The 15,444-nt window shown below is 41.1% G+C and overlaps 1 protein-coding gene across 1 annotated transcript in view; it reads right to left on the bottom strand.

The window, feature by feature from the left end:
- Positions 1-2,625: 2,625 nt before the first annotated feature.
- Positions 2,626-15,444, bottom strand: part of AVIL (advillin) — a 40,894-nt gene continuing 28,075 nt past the window's right edge. The window contains exons 13-19 of the mRNA XM_070934920.1: positions 12,253-12,432; positions 11,808-11,953; positions 10,963-11,107; positions 6,927-7,115; positions 5,952-6,020; positions 3,492-3,602; positions 2,626-2,739 (exon numbers count right to left, since the gene is read on the bottom strand). Of these exons, the coding sequence (XP_070791021.1) occupies positions 2,626-2,739; positions 3,492-3,602; positions 5,952-6,020; positions 6,927-7,115; positions 10,963-11,107; positions 11,808-11,953; positions 12,253-12,432 (954 nt within the window). The remainder of the gene's footprint in view (positions 2,740-3,491; positions 3,603-5,951; positions 6,021-6,926; positions 7,116-10,962; positions 11,108-11,807; positions 11,954-12,252; positions 12,433-15,444) is intronic.

The following is a 15,444-nucleotide window of genomic DNA, read 5'->3' as shown; positions in this document are numbered from 1 at the left end:
GTTTGGTTACTTTATGTCCATATTAACTTGTTAAAGAGATGACATCTTTTAGCATAGCTTAGGCCAGTGATGGCGACCTATGATATATATATTAAAGGTGACACACAGTGACATTTTAGGTGATAAGCCAGCATTCACCAATACTCAACTATTCTTGAAAGTATACCCCACTGTTACATAATTTTCAGAAGCTGTGTGAGAATGGGGTATGCGCTCACGCAGCCTCTGGATCCTCTGAAAATTGCACAAGAACAAGGTGTGTTTTCACATGTGTTTTGGAGGCTGTGGAGAAGTTTCTCTGAAGTTTCTTCAAGGACAAAAGCCACATGGACCTGAACCAGCCTGGGCTAGTTCCACAGGGTTCTATCAACATAAAGAGAATACCACTTGAAATAGTGTGTGGCAGATCCTGGTAAGTACTAAATCTCGGGGGCAATTACAGCATTCCCCAAGGTTTGTGCATCTGAGTTGGCCTGGTGGTGGTGGACAACTTTAGGTCTGATCTTGGTGCTGCTGAATGTCACTGTTCAAAGTGGCCTAGATGGGGGCAGGAGATTTTTTCTCTTATCCAGGGGTACGTGGTCTGATACATCAGCAGAGTCAAGTTAGACAGTTACTAGAAACCAGCATGGCTTTGTCAAAAACGGGTAATGCCAGACAAAACTTATTGTCTTCTTTGACAAGGTTACTAAATTGGTGGATCAGGGTAATTCTGTGGACATAGTATATTTAGACTTCACTAAGGCATTTGACAAAATGGACTGCAGCCTATGTCTTGGTAAGATAGAAAAATGTGAGATAGACAATATCACCACCAGATGGATTCACAATTGGCTGACCAACCGCACTGAGCAAGTAATCTTCAATGGAATTGCATCTACATGGAGGGAAGTATGCACTGAGATACCCCAAGATTCTGTACACTATAATTTTGTGACCAATCCTTGTATTCATGACCTTCACGGTCCGTAAACAAAAGAAAAGCTGAAATAAGATCATACAATTACTGTTTCATTTAGTGATAGCTTTACCTAATGACCAAGTTGCCAATCCCAATTGTTAAATGAGCTCCTGCATCAGGAGTGGATTGGTGCTGGATATAAGATGGCTTACTTGTATACAATGCCAAAATGGCAGCTGCTGCGATGTGCTTCTGCAACAGTGTGTGTGCTCAGGAATTTGTTGTGAACTATGCCTGATTGTGAGTAATTGGAAGCATATCAGGGAAAGAAAGCATGGCAGTCTTTAATGAGTTTCCTCAAGTCAAAGCTAGAACAGAGGTGGTAGAAGATTGCACTAAGTTAAGGTAAAGTGGGATTTTGGTATGCTTGTTTTTAGATAAACCTTGATAGGTGGCAGTCAATGCTATAGATGACACTGTTGTGAGCAATTTAGAGGAGGGTTGAAATATTCTTTTAAAAAAACGGTATATTATAAAAAAAAATACAGCATATGTATCTTGTCAAGAGAAATTAGCTTATTCCATTATTTAATTTTCTATCTGGCATTCCCTTCAGGTGCTTAATGTGGCACTATGTAATTTGATGTAGGTTGAACTGAGAATGAGTGCCTGTCCCACAGAATGAAATCCAGTCATTAAAAGTAAGTAACATGCTTGTTTCTTGCCCAGCCCTAACCTCCAATTGTTCATTTTATTCATGGGTAATACAAATTCACGTATCATTTTAAAAAGTGCAAGGGCAAGAACAATCACCTTGCTAAACTTCTGAAATGAAGCATCTATAGTCCAGCGCCCTTTGTATGCAACCTTAAAGGGGAAGGCCAGTCTGTGCTGGATAGCCTCAAGTACCCATCCATCCCAATAGCAATAGCACTTAGACTTATATACCGCTTCACAGTGCTTTTACAGCACTCTAAGCGGTTTACAGAGTCAGCATATTGCCCCCAGCAATCTGGGTCCTCATTTTACCAATCTCAGAAGGATGGAAGGCTGAGTTAACCTTGAGCCGGTCAGGATCGAACTTCTAACAGTGAGCTGAATTAGCCTGCAATACTGCATTCTAACCATTGTGCCACCACAGTTCCTAACCAGCATAATCATTAGGAATAATGGGAGTTGTAACCCAAGAACGCCTTCTTATAATTCCAGTACAGGTCTCCCTTTCACAGTTCCAATATTCCTTGAAAATAGATAAGGATCAGAGCAAATAAGGTACTATTCACATATTTAATGATGATCATGTAACAGTACATGCTTCAAAGCAGCAGCCCTGCCAAAAAGCTTGGATTTCCAGGGGTCAACCCAGTTGCTATTTATAGGGTAGATACTTGCCCAAAGCATAGCCCCAATTACTAGTGGATCTGCCAAGTTTCAGCAGTTCAGTTTACTTCACAAGTAGTGACTTTTCTGCTAAAAAAATGGCTGGTTAGAGAGTGGGTAGTTGATGACAGCGGGGAGAATAAACTTCCTGGACAGCAGCAGCCCTTAATAGATTAAAACAACTTTCTGAATGTACTTAGGCCCAATATGGATACGCTCTTAAAAAAAAAAGACAGCTCCTGAAGCAAGCTGCTTCTGGACTTGGCTCCTTCTCGAACGCAAGAGAAACCCAAGAAAGATGGTTCCCATTTTCGAGTTTGAGAAATGCCGTATTTTCTTTTTCCTCAGAAAAGACCCCTTTCTTTTTTCATGTGAAGTTGCTTCCAAGTAGGAAGGGTAGCGAACTTTTCCCGGGGGATTCCAAAGACTCTCATAAAATCATCATCTGACAGGAAATTCTATGGATGGGGAAAAATAACAACAGATGAGTAAGAAGGATGAGGCTGAAGCAGAGTGTAGAAACAATGGGATTTCTCCCAATTTGGTTAAAATTAGCTCTACAGATCCCACCAGACTAAATTAATCATGCCAATTGCTTTTAAGAGACTTATTTTGATTACAGGAAGAAACTACACTGGATAGTCTATTCTATTGAAACATAAAGGGCTTACCACACTGAACATTATGCACTAAAAAACATAACTTGATGCTGTTTAAAATATGGTTGTCATGAGAAACCTTGGCAAAGGACTGAAAAATGGATTGAGGTAATGATAAAGGAATTAACACGTGCTGTCCTAATTATTTAACTGCAGGCTGACTATATAAGAGGGAAAAAATAAGCCTTCAATGAGACAGGGCTACAATCCTTCCTGATATGCTAATTTTTTAGATGAATGAGAACTGGGGAGATATACTTGGCATTGAGTTGCAATTCAAGCTTCTGAAATCTCTATTTGGGGGGGGCTGTTTTAAGTCCAGGTTTATCTCTTAATCTTATGATTTCAGAAGCCTGGCATGTTACCAGGTATAACCCAAAATATTTAGAGCTGATTTGTGCAGCCATGAGAATTAGGAATATACTACCTGCAAGTCTAAAATGATCAATCCTGCCCCTCAGTTTTAAAACAACAGGCATGTCTTTATGGAATCTTTGAGGCTAAGTCAGGTTACTTTTCTCAACCCATGGCAAATGCTCGATAGGACTCACCTCCTTCTTAGCAGGATCCACGTCTTCGGGTAAGTCCTCCAGGCTGGAGAGCAGAACTTCTAGAGAATAGATTGAACTCTTGCTGCTGCTCAGGGTCTCAAGTCTGTCATCCTAAACAGAGCACACCAAATTCTTAAAAGCTGGCTGAAAAATTTATCTCCTGAACCAGTCTTCTGGTAGCCTCAAAAGAAGTGGAACTAAAACCCCCAGGCTTCCCTGCTAGAATGGTTTTCCAAGACATCTAGAGCAGTGATGGCTAACCTTTTCGGCACCAAATGCCAAAAGCGCACGTGCACGCACACCCATAATGCAATGCTTGTGCAACCCCCCCGCATGCCCCCCTGCTCATGCGCGCATGACCCCCGCATCAGTGGTGAAATGCAAAATTTGTTACTACCGGTTCTGTGGGTGTGGCTTGGTGGGGGATAATGTGATTGGGTGGATGTGGACAACTTTTTTTTTTTTTTTTTTACTTTTAAAAGCATTTTTTCTACAACCTCTTTGGCAGGAGAGGTTGTAAAAAAAATGCTTTTAAAAGACTCTGATGATCCCAGCTGAGTTGCCTGATCGTCAGATGCTTTTTTTTTTTTCTTTTAAAAGCATTATTTATTTATTTTTGCTTTTAAAATGCTCCCGAACCGGGAGCATTTCACCCCTGCCCTGCATGTAACCCATGCATGCGTGCACGACCCCCATGGGTGTGCCCCACCTCCCCGTGCATGCACATGTGTCTCCCACATATGCCCCACCCCACACACATGCACGGCAGAGACCCGAAAACAAGCTGGCCAGTGGGAGGCACACACACATGCACGGCGAAGCTGAGCTGGGATGACAGCTCGCATGCCCGCAGAGAGGGCTCTGTGTGCCACAGGTTTGCCATCATGGATCTAGAGGTTATTGGCAGGACATTCCATGGCAGGGAAATGACATCCGTGGCCTCTCCAGATGTAACCCTAGATAACAATCAATGGTAAATGAGGCTGGAAATTGTAGGTAAACAGATGGGAGGTCACAGGTTCTCCATCCCTCTTCTAGCCTAATGTTTGCTGGTGCCCTCTTTTGCAAAGATTTAGTTATAGCTCATCATTAAATACCAAATTACCGATTTTTCGTCGGGCCCTAAAAACCTATTTATTCCAACAAGCTGGGCTGGCTTGACCAAATTTTTTAATTTTTAAATTGATTTTAAATTGGAAATGGTTTTAATTCGGCCAAAACATTTAATTATTTTAAATAGTTTTTTAGATTCACCATGTTTGTATATATGTCTTGTTTTTACCTTGGCTGTGCACCGCCCTGAGTCCTATTTTGGAGAAGGGCGGTATAAAAATTTAATTAAATAAATAAATAAATAAATAATAAACAAATGGCTTAATTTAAAGAGTAAGAACTACCTTTTCTACCCCATGTTCTCTCACTGTTTTAGGTATGGAATGTTTTCTCCTGCTGATTGGGGACAAGTTGTGCCTGATGCAGAGATTAGGCAGGGCAGCTGGTCCCCAGTAAAGGTCAAGAGCCTTGGTAGTACAAGGGTTTAAGGCACCCTGTTATTAAGCTGGTTATTAAGACCAGCTGCCTGCAATTACTGCAGGGTTCGAATCTCGCCAAGGCTCAAGGTTGACTCAGCCTTCCGTCCTTTCTAAGGTAGGTGAAATGAGGACCCAGTTGTGGGGGCAATAAGCTGACTTTGTATAAAAATATACAAAAAGGATGAAGGCTATTGCTGAGCACATTGTAAGCCGCCCTGAGTCTTCGGAGAAGGGCGGCATATAAATCAAATTTAAAAAAAAAAAAAAAGGTGTTGTGGGGGGGGAATAACTATGAACTGTGTAGGATGTTGTGGAAACCCTTCTCTGAAAATAGTCTTAACAGGAGCTTTAAATTATTCTATCACTGCCACCATCTTTGAGCAGCACACAACCTTAGAAATGACTTTTGCCCAGGAAACTCAAAAACATGTCTTCAATCCAAAGCCGCCTTCACTGAGGTACTGAAGAAGCTAAGAGGAGATGGGTCAAGGAAGGTGAACAGAAGTGCATCAGCACGAGCCCAATATACTACATTGACTTATAAGGCTGCAGGATGGAGTATGTAATGTGACTGGAGCTCATAGGCAAATCATGTTTTCAGTTTCCAACATTTCCTGTTTGAAGGATCTTAGGAAGCAGTTTCTGAGAAAGCATCTCCATCCAAGGCCATGGAGAGCTACTATAGAAAATACAGGAATGTATCACCTCAGATCACATATGTTCCTTCGGTAATACTGAATTGTAATGTCTAGTATCTTCCCATAATGCTTGGTATCTTTTGGGCATCTGAAGGACCACTACGTCTCCACCTCTGGGCTCATAGGATCAGTGACTGGATATGACTGAAATACAGCAGCTTCTAATTTCTTTTCCAGCCAATTGCTTAACCATGGGCAGCGGTTCTCCCAGTATAAGCAAACCGACTTACATCTGCAATTCTGATAACGTCATTGGCATCTCTCAGTTCCTTCTTCAGCTGCTCGTATGTCTTCCCTTCCTGCAAAAAACACAAAAGCCCATCACTTAGAGAGTTATTTCACGATTAAATATGAGTGCCGGGAACTGAACTTGTGATATACACACAGAGGAGAGTCACTCTCAATTGTAAACTGGGAAGTTGAGAAAATATGTCTACCAAACTGCACTACACCCTGGTCACACCACACCAGTTCAAGAGGTGCTTTAAATACCCTTCCTCCTCCCATTAAAAAGAATGGGAAGGAAGAACTTCTGCCCTGCCGATACTCTCTTATTACAAGAGTATTGTACTGGAATGATAAGAAGAAGTATATTAATCCTTGGAATGTTCAATATAGCTATCAATTGTTGTTATTAGGTTTGGAATAAACTCTTTTTCAACATTAAATGGAGAAATTGGAAAGGGAGCCTGGATAGCTCAACAGACAGAGCTCTGTAATTTAACACCAGCTGTCTGCAATTAAAGTAAGATCGAATCTCGCTAGGCTCAAGGTTGACTCAGCCTTCCATCCTTTCTAAGGTAAGTAAATTGAGGACCCAGTTTGTGGGGGCAATAAGCTGACTTTGTATAAATATACAAAAGTATGAAGGCTACTGCTTAACGCATTGTAAGCCGCCCTGAGGCTCTGGAGAAGGGCGGCATATAAATCAAATTTTAAAAAAAATTCTATGCTCACCAAACAAAATTTGGACATACAGGTATGGTTTCTAATACGGTACTAATAATACTCTGAGGGAGATGGGCAGTTCTTAAATATGATAAATGAATAGATAAATAAATCTTTGTAACCACTAAATGTCCAAATACACAAAATAAGTGCTTTATTCATTTTAAAAAGTCATGCTGATGGGCTTCTCATTAAATATTCCAGGGCTGAGGTAATAAGAAATGGTGTGTTTTAGATATATTGTAGTTTTCACTTACGCTCCATTTGTTAGGATCCCAAGCCAGGAACCAGCCCGTGAAGTTGGGAGGTTCAAAACCTTGCTTAATCACTAGGATGGGAGTATCAACCTCCCTCCCACTAGGGTGGGTTTGCAGATATTCCTGAGCAGTTGCCAAGGCCTCCTTCTTCTCAACCTCATTGGCTTCTTTGCCAACCCACATGAACACCTGAGGAGGGGGAAAGGGGAGAAGAGCAGCAGTTTTCAAGTAACCTGAGCGAAAGACGAAACTTTTAGCTTGGAAATGGTGAGAGTTAGGAACTCTTTTGCTGAAACAAGACTCTAACTAGACGTGAGTTTGAAAGCCTGTTGAGTTTTAGGACCAGTGCTGTAGGAAGAGTTTACAGCAGGGGTGAAATGCTCCCGGTTCGGACCGGATCGCCCGATCCAGTAGCGATGGTGGCGGGTGGTTCAGAGAACTGGTAGCAAAAATCTCTGTGCCCCCCCCCCCCATGCCCAGCTGAGCCGCAGGATCATCAGAAGCTTTTTTTTTTTTTTTTTTTACTTTTAAAAGCATTTTTTCTACAACCTCTTCCGATGAAAAAATGCTTTTAAAAGTAAAAAAAAAAAAGCCTCTAATGATCGCGTGGCTCAGCTGGGATAGTCAGAGGCTTTTCAAAGCATTTTTTTCTGAAACCTCTTGGCCGAAGAGGTGGTAAAAAAAATGCTTTGAAAAGTCTACTGGGATTCTACTACAATCCCAGCTGAGTTGCCTGATTGGCAGAGAGGTATTTTTTAAAAAGCCTCTCTGACGATCCCAGATGAGTTTCCTGATCGGCAGAGGCTTTTCAAAAATGCTTTGAAAAGTTTTAAAAAAAAAAAAGTTGGCCACGCCCACCCAGTCACATTACACCCCCCCCCACCAAGCCATGCCCACAGAACAGGTAGTAACAAATTTTACATTTCACCCCGGTTTACAGTAGTCTATTGTAGTAAAAAAAAAAAAAAAGAATCTGGTAATATCTCTTCTAACTAACACATTTTATTAAAAGGCACAAAAGGTAGCTCACTTCAGCAAATGCATGGCATAGGAAGTGGTGAGGGGAAAACAGGTTGATTATATAGGTTGGTTACAGATTACATATGAGACCAATTCCTAGTATCATATCAATTACCAGTTCTGTTAAAATCCCCTTGTGTTTGTTGAAACATTGAGATAAATCTCTAAGTGACCCTTTGGAAAAATAGCACAATTGAATGAGAATTTACTGAACTCACATACATCAAAAGATTTCAGGCTATTTTTTTCCCTCCCTTCCCTACCTCATTCCCACTTAAATCCTACATCTGCCTAGCTACCCCATGCTGACATTACAGGAAAATCTGAAAGGGCCACAAGTTCCTCATTCACAGTCAATAAAAATACTTTCCCCAAGTTTAATATTTTTCCAATCAGCTGTCCGACGTTAGCTGAAGGGCCATCAGTTGTGAACTTTTGTGAAAGGATATGTTGGCCTTCTCTTAAGCTTAGGGAGCAGGGCCATATCATAATTCAAGTTCATTTCCAAAGAAGCAGTTGTGTGGAGATGTGGAGATACAAGCCTAGCACAATTCTTTGAAACATCATTTTTCCTTCCCTGAATCATTCATTTATTCCCTGAAGTGAGATCAGTGGTGGGTTGCTGCCAGTACTCCCCGGTTCTTGCGAACCGGTAGTGGAAATTTTGAGTAGTTTGGAGAACCGGTAAATACCACCTCTGCCTGGCCCCGCCCCCAATCTATTTGCTGCCTCCCGAGTCCCAGCTGATTGGCTAGAAGGAAAAAAACGGTTTCAACTCTTGCCGCGGCGCTTCAAAGGGCCGCCCTACAACTGATCAGTGGTAAAAGGCAGTGTGGTGGTAGACCAGTGTGCTCCAAAAACAAATGGGTAGACTGGAACGCTCCAAAAACAAATGGGTAGACCAGTACAGCTCTGCAAGCAGTTAAAAGCCTGGTAGACTAATATCTCTGCTAAATCATAAAGAATTGTCACATGACCATCAAACCACACCCACAAAATAAGCCATGCCCACAGAACCAGTAGTAAAAAATTTTAGAACCCACCCCTGAGTGAGATGGGTGTCATATAAAAATAAAATCATGTGGCAGATGCTGAGGGCAGCTATAAGGAAAGATATGGAGGCTTTAAAGAATCGCAAGCAGGGGCTGTCTTTGCCCTACCACACAGTTCAAAACATGGTTTGCATTGACTGTATACAGTAGAAATGTTCATGCTATGTCAGACTACAGGTAGGCCTCGACTTACGACCACAATTCGGTCCAAAATTTCTGTTTCTAGGTGAGATAGTGGTTAAGTGAGTTTTACCCCATTTTTACCTCACCTTTCTTGCCACGGTTGTTAAGTGATTCCCCTTGGTTGTTAAATTGCCTTGGTAGTACAGTGGTCTAAAGCACCCTGTTATTAAAGAACAGCTGCCTGCAATTACTGCAGGTTCGAATCTCGCCAAGGCTCAAGGTTGACTCAGCCTTCCATCCTTTCTAAGGTAGGTAAAATGAGGACCCGGATTGTGGGGGCAATAAGCTGACTTTGTATAAATATACAAAAGAATGAAGGCTATTACTTAGCACATTGTAAGCCACCCTGAGTCTCCGGAGAAGGGCGGCATATAAATTAATGAAAAAAAAAAAAAAATTAGTTGCACGGTTATTAAGTGAACCTGGCTTCCCCATTGACTTTGCTTGTCAGAAGGTCACAAAAGGGGATCATGTGACCCTGGGACATGGCCGTCGTCACAAGTACGAGTCGGCTGCCAAGCGTCTGCATTTTGATCACGGGATTGTGGGGATTCTAAGTGTGAAAACTGGTCATAAGTCACTTTAATCACTGCCGTTATAACTTTGAATGGTCACTAAACGAACAGTTGTAAGTCAAGGACTACCTGTATAGAATCTACCAGCTGCTTATGTAAAACTTTAGAAGCACAGAAAAACAGTGACAGATTTACACACTGCCCTAGACAGTCATGGATATATTAACCCAGTTACCTAGAAATGCAATGTGCTGTGGCTATTTTCATTGTATATCGTGTTTGTCCTTCAGGAAGCCTATGTCAGAAAAACTGTTTTTGTTATCTTAGAAGCGTAACATTTTGAGCATGAGGCTGATTCTGGGTCAGGTTAACCCACCTCTCTTTCCATCCCTTTCTAAATAGCTGGCATTTGAGAACTGAAGCTGTCTGCTATTCAAGGTTGTACTCCGTCATTAACATTAATATTCATTAAAGGCTTTATCCTCCATGATTTTGTGACTCCCCTCAAGTCCATCCAAGCTTGTAGCCATCAATATATCTTGTGACATGATGTTTTAGTTAAACAGAGGTACATTACAAAGCTCCTTGCATTTAGCTTCAATGCAGGGGTGAAACGCTTCCGGTTCGGACCGGATCACCCGATCTGGTAGCGATGGAGGCGGGTGGTTCGGAGAACCGGTAGCAAAAATCTCTGCCCCCCCCCCATTGCCCAGCTGAGCCGCGCAATCATCAGAGGCTTTTTTTAATTTTTAAAAGCATTTTTTCTATAACAGTGGGTCTCAACCTTCCTAATGCCGCGATCCTTTAATACAGTTCCTCATCTTCTGGTGACCTCCAACCATAAAATTATTCCTAAAACCATTGAAAATATGTGTTTTCCGATGGTCTTAGGCGACCCCTGTGAAAGGGTTGTTCGACTCCCAAAGGGGTCCTGACCCACAGGTTGAGAACCACTGTTCTATAACCACTTTGCCCGAAAAAAAATGCTTTTAAAAGTAAAAAAAAAAGCCTCTGATGATCGCACGGCTCAGCTGGGATCATCAGAGGCTTTTAAAAGCATTTTTTCTATAACTTCTTTAGCCGAAGAGGTTATAGAAAAAATGTTTTTAAAGGGAAAAAAAGCTTCTGCAGATCAGGCAAGTCAGCTGGGATCGTCAGAGGCTTTAAAAGCATTTTTTTTTTTACAACCTCTTCAGCCGAGGTTGTATGCACATCTAAAAAAATAGAGGTTGAAAAGGAGGAGGTTTTCCTGCTCCCAATTATCACCTGGTCCCAAGTATCCAGCAGCATAACATCACTTTCACTCAGATCGTCTTGAGTAAAGTCAGTGATCTCAATGACCACAAAACGTCCAGTTTTGTTGGAGCATTCAAAAAGCCTTGGAGGATGATCAGGGATCTCTTGCTGCAGTCTGCAAGACAAAGATGGATTAGGTGACCTAGATCCTTCAAGATGGGCAACCACTGAGGTTGCTAAACTGTCCCTGCAGATCCAGCCAACTCTACCAAAAAATGACGAACCCTGGAAGCCTCCTCAAGAACATCTCGAGTTCTTGCTTTCCTTTTACCGTTTATCCTTCAAAAGCGCTACCAAATCCTTATAATCAATGTGACAAGGTTTCCAGTAAAATACACTTAAATATTTGAGTTAGTGTACAAATGCACAAATTCAAGCATCAAACATAAAAATTTAACTCAAAAAATTATACAGTAATAACTTATAGCCATAAAAATAATTTCAGCTTGTAAGTTAAAGGCCCAGTTAAAGACCCTATAAAATTAAAAATGGCCTCTTTGGAAGATTTCACACTAGGCTTAGTGAACATTCTGAAGGCCAAAATATTAATGATTGAGATAAAAGTCATTAGAGGGTTGCAGTGGCCTAGAGGTGGAGCTCTCGCCTCACAATCAGGAGGCTGTGAATTCGATCCTAGGTAGAGGCAAATATTTCTCTCTCTGGGCACAATGTGAAAATATCTGCTGCGAACTCTGCCTTGGTGACAGGAAGGGCATCCGGCCAGTAAACACTCAACTCCATACAGTTGCCCTGACTCCACCCCTATGCAAGGGATTACGGGGTCATTAAAAGACAAAAAAATTAGAAGTCATTACTTTTTATCACTTGAATAAGGGGCTTTGCCTCCAAGCAGCTCCCAAAATTCAGCCGGTTCTTGTCCCTCAGCCACAGTCTCTTGAAGTCCGTCACAGATAATAGCAGCCAGCTCCTTAGCCATTTCTCGTTCATCTCCACTAGAACCCTGCCATGAAAATCACAGAAGTGGGGGGGGGGAACCACAAGAGAAGTTGGGCAGAAATACTATCCAATTTCATCTCTTCTCAAACTTTCTTAAATAAAAAATATATGAATTGTCCCTCTTCCCTAAAGCCTAGATTCTGCATGCCAAATAATCATTTTATTTTAATTGTGCATGTATGAATGCACACCGTTCCTTTTGATGTAAAATGATAAAATAAAAGGCCATTGTCGTAATGACTTGGAAGTTAATGGAAGGCTAATGTAGACATTTTCTCCAACTCCTAAAGCTCTTGGTCTCACCTTGCCATACCATAGATAATGGTCTCCCTGTGTCTTAAGCAAGAAGACATCATTGGAATTGAGAGAGGCAGCAGAAGCCGGCACCTCCACAGCTTTTCTGTTGAAAATCTCTATTCCACGGATCTGGAAGAGCCTCACTGGGGGTTCCAATTCATTTCTCTCTTTCCTGGATGTCCCGCCCTGCAGAGAATGTGACAAAAAGGCAGAACAAACCAACTTTGCTGCAAACCAACTTTGTGATGCAAAAAGCACTCTCCAGGTGTTTTTTGATCAACTCTCATCAGCACAGCTGATGGCAAAGGATTCTGGGAGTTGTAGGCTGAAACATCTGAAAGATACCATGTAATTTAGACTTTTATTATTAAGATTCTCTGCAATTTTGTTAAGGTTAAAACTGACTGAATAATTTTCATTTATCATGCAAATCACTGGAAGACTTGAAGGACCAGGTTAGGTTATTCTAGGGAAAATCTGTGTAGTAACTAAGGATCAACATTGGCTTGATGACACATAGTCAATCAAAATTTAATAAAAAAATATTTCAGGATAGAATGATATTATAACTTTCAAAATTGTTCTGTGATGATTTTCCAATGTCATTGGAATTATGCAATATTGTCACCACATATGGAAGACGGATCCAATCTGTTTATTGCAATCCTAACATTTCAGGGAAACAGCTGCTAAATTTAATAAACTGTAACTGGAATATTTAAAGTAAATTTAATACTTTTTCTGTTCCCACTGCTCCATCTCTATTAGCATATTCAACTTTTGCATCCATTTAATCATATCATCTTTGACTTGTTCAGATTCTGAGACATATTTTACTATTTTTCACTGTGCCTAACGAATGTTGAGTACTATGAATTAGAAGATTTTTCGGATTCTCAGAATTCCCTTTTTGTTTCCCTAATTCTTTTGTTGCTGAGCTGTTTATCTGAAGGTATTGAAACCAGTGAAGTGTGGGAATGCACCGGGTAGCAAAAGACTAAAAAATCTTTAATGCTGTCCTGTTCATAATAAAATCTTTTAATCTGAACAAATCATTGTCTTTCTATTTCTTTAGTATCTTCCTCAACATAGACATTCATAGGCAAGAAGGAGAATCTCTGAGTTTATTCCTTTCCTGTATTTGTCCCAGGCATTCAATGTTACTTAATAACAGAATAACAGAGTTGGAAGGATCCTTGGAGGTCTTATAGTCCAACCCCGTACTATTTCAAATGGCTGTTCCATCTCATCTTAAAAACCTCAGGTGTTCAGACAACCTCTGAAGGCAAGCCATTCCTCTGATTAATTGTTCTCACTGTCAGGAAATTTCTTCTTAGTCCTAGGCTTGTTCTCTCCTTGATTAATTTCCATCCATTGCTTCTTGTCCTGCCATATGTAATCTCTTGAACATAACTTATTTTTGTTTGTGTCAACCAGAGGTGGTATTCAGCAGGTTCTGACCAGTTCTGGAGAACTGGTAGCGGAAATTTTGAGTAGTTCAGACAACCAGTAAATACCACCTCTGACCAGCCCCACCCCTATTCTCTGCCTCCCAAGTTCCAGCTGATTGGGAGAAAATGGGGATTTTGTAGTAACCTTCCCCTGGAGTGGGGAGGGAATGGAGATTTTACAGTATCCTTCCCCTACCACGCCCACCAAGCCACACCCACCAAGCCCCGCCCACAGAATCGGTAGTAAAAAAATTTGAATCCCACCACTGGTGTCAACCCAGATGTATCTGTGCGTCCTCTCTGGAAGATCTGCCTCTTCCACAGACATGACAGAACTAAAAGACCCATTTGGAATCCATTAGCCAACATAGGAATACAAGGTGAGGCCTTAGCAGAGGTTTTTATCCAGACATTTTTTCCCCAATAATTGTTTTGCAAGAAACAATTGTTGCTATCTCTCAATCTCATTTGGAGCCTGAATGTCAGGGGCACCTAACCTGAGGCTGCTGAGGGAAGTCACCCCTCCTAGAAGAATGAAATATTTTAAGAAATATTTAAAAAGGCAAAAGATTATATTTCCCTAAAGGAAAAACATGTTTCTAAAGACAGAAACCTGCTCCCTGCCCTCAGTAGATATCTGGTGCCCATTAAGAAAGACTGGGCCATCCTATCTACAAGACAAAAGACCTTGAGCTCCAGGGTGATGGGATTAAGACCTGACCCTTCAGGACATAATAGGATTATTTAGCAGCAGGGCTCACTGCATTGCAAAATCTCCTAAGGACATTACATCAGCCCAAGCTTCAATCAAACTTCTCAAACAGCCTACCGGATTAGCTATGACCCTACAACAGCCAATAAGATACATGTTCTTGCACAGGAACAGGAAGTTCAAGTTCAAACCCCAAGAGAAGGTATAAATATCCCTCACTCTCCACTCCATGGGGTCAGCTGCCCAAAACCACCCATATGCTTCTGCTTCACCATTAAACCCTCTTTCCAATCAGCCTTCATGTTTCCAGTGTCTTTCTCCCAGCTTGGAACTGAATCAGATGGATATATCTCCCAATACTACTATATCATTTCTTTTATACTGCATGGTTTTTTCCCCCACTGTTTCTGTCCAGGAGCAAAACAGAGTCAAAAAAGCAAACGTAACAAACTCATTATCATAAAATGTCATCTGGTATTTCTCTCATGATCATTTTCAGAGAAGCCTAAAATTGCAGATTTTATTTGACTAGGGGTTGGATTTGTTTTTGTTTATTTGCTTGTTTTGTTGTTGTTTTTTCCCCCAGGAAGAAAACTGAATCGAATGAAAGAATCCCACTGTCCATTAAAACTTACTCTGAACCTAGCAGTCACCATTGTTTTGAGTTCAGACTTTAAGGAAACCTAACGCTAAGTACCAATTTTCCACCTCAGAATGTCTTTTCCCTGCAGTAAAAATGAGATAAAATGGAAATGGATGAGGATATTTAAAAAGGCACCCCACCCTAGTTGTCAAAAAGTTATTTTTAGTCAGGACTTCAAAGGCTTCTAATCCTAAATTCACAGTTCCCTCAGTGTGGCAGTTTCCACAGGTTTTCCAACTGAATCAAAATAGAAAGGTAACGCCCCCAATTATCAATATTATGGCACTCTGAGTTTGACTGTGACATTTATTTTGATTCTGGACTCCAAGAAAGTCTAATCCTAACCTAAGGGCTGATTCTCCTCTCACTGTCCATTTGTAGATATAGAATAA

Source organism: Pituophis catenifer, unplaced genomic scaffold, assembly GCF_029215685.1.
Source record: "Pituophis catenifer annectens isolate HBS135680 unplaced genomic scaffold, rPitCat1.0.hap2 SCAF_2, whole genome shotgun sequence".
Taxonomy (NCBI): Eukaryota; Metazoa; Chordata; class Lepidosauria; order Squamata; family Colubridae; genus Pituophis; species Pituophis catenifer.
The sequence above is the reverse complement of the archived record's forward strand: the minus strand, read 5'-3'. Positions and strand labels throughout refer to the sequence as shown.